The sequence below is a fragment of the Gavialis gangeticus genome, unplaced genomic scaffold, assembly GCF_001723915.1.
Source record: "Gavialis gangeticus isolate Ggan-Ray unplaced genomic scaffold, GavGan_comp1, whole genome shotgun sequence".
NCBI classification, from domain to species: domain Eukaryota; kingdom Metazoa; phylum Chordata; order Crocodylia; family Gavialidae; genus Gavialis; species Gavialis gangeticus.
In genome coordinates, this window is record NW_017728998.1 from 44014961 (window position 1) to 44020232 (window position 5272).

Consider the following 5272-nt stretch of genomic DNA (forward strand, 5'->3'; position numbering starts at 1 on the left):
CCCACCCCAGCTCCTCGTGGCTTAAAAAAAGCCCCGACTCACAGGTGCTGCCAGGCGGGGGGGTGATGCCTGCTGCTCCCCACTGCCCCACGCTGCATGGGGGGCTCTGTCACGAGCCCCCTGACCTCCGCCCCCTTTCCCAGTCCCGCCATGGTTGCCCTGCCTGCCCCAGCTCCAGCCCGTTAAGGAAAAGGGGGTCGCCTCCCAAGGCAGGGGGTCAGACTTGATGATCTGTTCAAGTCCCTTCTGACCCTACAAACTATGAAACTATGAAAAAAAAATTTTAAAAACCGGAACTCACCAGCTCCTGCAGCAGCCTCGGGGCTTCGGAGGGCTCGAATCACTGAATCGAATCACTGTCCCCCCAAATCAGCTGAATCTGAAGTGAATACTAGCTGCTTTGAACAGGCCTAGTAACAGTCTGTGCGTATGCTCTTACCCCAGGGATGCCCCTTTGCACTTGCTGTAGGGTAACCATGTGAATGCAAGTAGCTATGACCACGTAATAATACCATAATGCTATAGTTTCCTCATAGTACTCGTTTGTTTAGCAATACCTAAAAGTTCCCATGCCAGTTACTGCTGCTTTAAGGTGTAGAAAGACTGCCTCAAAACTTTTTTGCATATTTTTCTTGGATTACTATGTCTTCCTGGTGGATTTTGGTTGTTGAGGCCTGCAAGGCAATAGTGTAACTACTCCAGGGTTGGCAATCAGAACACAAATGCCACATGTGAACTAGAGGGGTTACCAGAGTGCTGCTAGGCCTGAGGTGTTGATGCAGGGAGCAGCCAGGGGTTTAACAGAACAGCGACTTAATGTTGCTCCCTCCTTACTGCTGCTCCCATATTTTTTTGCTGCAAAATTTACCTTTAGTAATTTGCCACTGCAACAAAATTTGGCAGCAGTTGCAGTACGGGCAACGCTAGGGTCTTGCTTGGCATCTGCTCTTTTAACTCCCCAGCTGATGGCTGTGCCAATGCCACCTCCTGGCAGCAGCGTGAGACTGCCAGAGACCTGCCCCTAGCAACAATATCCACAGTGACTCTTGAAGTCCCGTCACAGCAGGTGTAGCCCAGGGCATGAACCTTACCAGTTACACCTCTGCTACCACATGTAAAGTAGTCAGCAGTTGGGTTTTGTGGCCAATACTTGTCCAAGTTTCCCCTGCAGTAGTCATCTTAGCTTCTGTCAGCCTGAAGCCCTGATGCAGGTGTTTAAATATTCTTGTGACTTGTGCCCTGTTCTTGAATTAAGTTTCCACTGGAGCACCAAGAAACTTCTCATTCTTTAATGTGTTTCTTCCATCCTCTAGGTATATAGTTATTGTGGTTTGGATGCCTGTAGTCCTGTATGTCAGCTGGCTCTGCTACACTTCTCTTGGTCAGGGAAACACCATGCTCTTCTCTTCTTTGACAACAGGTATTTAATCCCACTGCTGTGTCTTTAAGAAATCAATGGAAGGGAACCATGCTTGGTCCTTTAAGTGCAGGTTTTCCCCATGAGTTGCTACCAGGCTTTGTTGACCTGTGCTGTCCTGTAATGTGAAGGTGACACTAAATTGGTGCATGGGAGGTGAGAGGGAACAAAGGGAGGAATGACTAGCTTGCTTTTCTTTCCCCCAGTACATTTTTCAAAATAAAATGCAGTTTGTTGCTTGGAATAGCAGTGAACTAACTCTGCATTCATATCCAGTTATTGAAATAACATTTGGCCTCTTTCTCATTGTTGACTGTGCTTCATTTAAAGGCTGACCTTGTTTATAATCTCATCCCATGCTTTCCCCTTAATTGTACAGTTCATGACCTGGTCCTAAATTCACTTGGTTATTGAGGTCTTACTGTGGGGGCTGCTGTTGGAAGTGTAGGCTGCATAGTCTGTTGTCATCTTCTTGTGTGAATTTGCTTTTTAGGTGAGACATTTATCAAAATATTGATATGGAACTACTGTCCTACACTGGTACCTTATGCTGAGTTTGGCAACACTTCTTTGCTGTAAATCCAGTTCTAAATGGCCTCGCTCCCTAAGTACATAAAATGGTCTCTGCAGTCTGGAATGGTTTTAAAAACAAATGGAGCAAGATTCTCCACAATTGACCTTGGCATTCTTTGACACAGCTGCAAATCATTGTACTCTGAACACATATCTAGCCAAACCAAACTAAGGAAATTATCAGGAGGGAAGGGGAATGCTGTTAAGAAGACACAAGAACTTCTTCCACCATGGGAACTGCCAGGACATTGGTTTGAGCAAAATAAAAGCAGAATACCTATTTGAAAGGATGGTGCTTTAACACTAGCCATTTTGTAAGGGTAGTGATGGGGTCAGGGCATCCAGTGTCACATCGTAGATTAAAACTAAGGTGTCCATGCATTTTTTGTTGTAAAAAGTATGAAATGCAGCCAGTTACACTTAGTGGGAGACCTGATAGGCTCCACATAAACCAAGCATTAGATATGCTGGCTGGCTCTTATTTCCCTCATAAGGGTCCTCTCTCTAAGCAACATGGTTTCTGAAAAGTAACTTAATGGGAACTAAACACAAATGTATATTTGAGCCATCCCCACAGGAAAACTGCTCTCCCACTGACTTACTCTACCAAGCAGCCCTCTTTCCACAGAGGGATCAGTCTGGTAAAATTATCCAGCCTGGTAGAAGCATACATGTGATCTTCCCCTACACAGAGAAGCAGGTTATTGAAAATGGCAGGGATGGATGCAGATAGATTTGCTGTTTAATTAAGGCTGTGGTTCTGGGGTTTTCTTTATTAGCTGTAAGGTGCCACAATATAAATAGTTCTTTCACATTGTCTTTGCAGACAGATTCAGAATATGTGGTGATTTTTCTGGTGCAGGGCATGTCTGTAATCTGGAAGCAAGTGAAGGCCATAATTGCCAGATAATCCTTAATGAATTGTAAGGAAATGCTTGTGAGATAGGTTGGAGTTGGGCAGATTTTGGTGTGAGCATAAGCCTTAACTTGATACTGAAAGAGAATAGAAATCACCAGAATTATCTGACAAGGGGGAGATGTGGTCAGTGCAGCTCGTGAAGGTCTTGGCTAAGACATTTTGAAAATACTTGGAAGAGCTAACAGGAAGTAGATGGCTGCAACAGCCAAGCCAAATACTGACCCAGGTCTGTAGAGCCAAGCATCAGCTGTTGAGGTAGCTTTTCACAGGAATGGTGATTTTGCATGGTCACTTCCAGCCCTAATGTCCATGAAATCTATTAAATTAAAAGCCTGGAAGTAGAAAGACCCAAAGACAAGAAGGTCGTATCAAGTAATTGCATCTAGCCCTTCTTAAAGAGAAATATAATAAACATGAGAAGCATGAAGCTGTATCAAGTGATGTGTCTTCAAGGTCACCTGTCTTGTTTACTGGATATGGTCGCAATGCATGGATGCTGACAGCTGCATGTCTCCTTGTTATGTAGAGTATTCCATTCCTGTCCACAAATACTATTTCCCATTCCTCTTTATCCTGGGAATGAGCCTGTGGTCCTTTGTGGAGTATGTCATCCATCGCTTTGTCTTCCATATGAATCCACCTGCTAGCAACTATTATCTCATCACACTACATTTCTTGTTGCATGGCCAGCATCATAAGGTGAGTAGGATATACTTTTGCCTATAGATGTGTGGAATTCCCTGTCTGAATCTGATTCATCTTGATTTTTTAAAAACTAAATTTCTCAGTGTTGACTTGCTAAGACTGGAGAAGTGGGAATGTGGGTGTCTCAATATTAATAATCCAAAGAAAGTTGAGGAGTTTCATTCCCTGAATTGCAGTAGGTGCCTGGGATGTTATCACTTCTTGTAATGGGGAATTGCAGACACTTCGGCTCAATTCTTGAAAAGTAATCAGAAGATATGACTTAACCAGAGCTGTTGCTATAAGTTGAATATACAGCTCCATGAACACAGGTGTAACTTCTCAGCTGCTGTACATTGGTATTGGTTCACTGAGCTTAAAGGAGCTATGCTAATTTGCATCATTTAGGGATATGTCCTAATGGGTATAACCTTGATAAGCTAAAGTAACATTTTTAACAAGCACCTGAGTTGCTTTCTCATCTTTTTAGCTCTGTTATGCCTGGAAGCTTTGGCAGAGCTTGTTGTGGAGTGAATGGGTGTTGACCATGAATTCTTTCAGATTTGCTGGGAGCTCATACTGCCTATGTCCTTCTCTGCTTCCAGTCGCCATTTGACAGATCCCGCCTGGTCTTCCCTCCTGTGCCAGCATCACTGGTAGCTGCGTTTCTCTGCTGTTGCCTCCTTTTGATCCTTCCTCGGGCAGTGGGGCTCTCTGTGTTTGCCGGGGGGCTGTTTGGTTACGTCACCTATGATATGACTCATTACTACCTGCACTACGGATCACCAAAGAAAGGCAGCTACCTGTATGGACTGAAGACCTATCATGTGAAGCACCACTTTGAACATCAGAAATTAGGTATGCTATACTTCTTTTAACTGTCACCATGGGGTAGCTGCTTGTGTCTGAATAAATGCTTTCTGGTAGATGCTTGTAGGCACAGCTTACAGGGGAGCAGTGTGCTTTGCAGCCTAGTGTTCAGCTCAGCATCATCCATACCTCTGTGTATATGTGGTACACACACCATACTTATATCCTAAACCCCAGTCTTACACAGCCATCCATAAATTCACAGCTGTATGTGAAAACTTCATGGGTACTGTAAAACTTAACTGCCATATTCAATCCAAAGTGCTTAAGCTACATACGGGCCTGGGTGCCTAAAGGAATCTCCCATGTAACTAAATGACCTAGCTGCAGCATTCAGAAAATTAATTGATACAAATGTGAAAGTCTCTCTGACTTGAAAAGAAGTATCGGGCTGGTGACTGCAAGGCCTGTGTACCACAACCCAATTTTAGGCACTCAATTATTAAATTATAGGTCTTAAATTCTATTTCTGCCAGCAGGCCTTATTTGAACTTGTTAGTCTGTTCTTCTTTTGTTTTGCTCCACATACTCCAGAGGTATTTCAATGATATTTCATTTAAAAAAAATGTAGCATCTTGTAGAATTTCAGTGCATATGGCAGGTTACTGAACTTTAATTCTGTGCATTGATTTTGGGCATTTTTGCACATGCATGCACCTCAGTGGGAGGCGCTTTGAAAACCACCTGGTGCTGCGTCCAGTACACTTGTATGAATGGCAAAATGTGCCTCAGCACTGAGAAAATGGCAGTAGCATGCATTTGAACTAAAACACATCGAAGGTGTTTTAGTTCAAAAGCACACCGCTGCC

The 5272-nt window shown here is 43.8% G+C and overlaps 1 protein-coding gene across 1 annotated transcript in view; it reads left to right on the forward strand.

Moving 5' to 3' along the window:
• Positions 1-1236: 1236 nt before the first annotated feature.
• FA2H (fatty acid 2-hydroxylase) overlaps positions 1237-5272 on the forward strand; it is a 14771-nt gene continuing 10735 nt past the window's right edge. Inside the window, exons 1-3 of the mRNA XM_019505805.1 lie at positions 1237-1420; positions 3436-3608; positions 4199-4451. Of these exons, the coding sequence (XP_019361350.1) occupies positions 1336-1420; positions 3436-3608; positions 4199-4451 (511 nt within the window). The 5' untranslated portion in view covers positions 1237-1335. The remainder of the gene's footprint in view (positions 1421-3435; positions 3609-4198; positions 4452-5272) is intronic.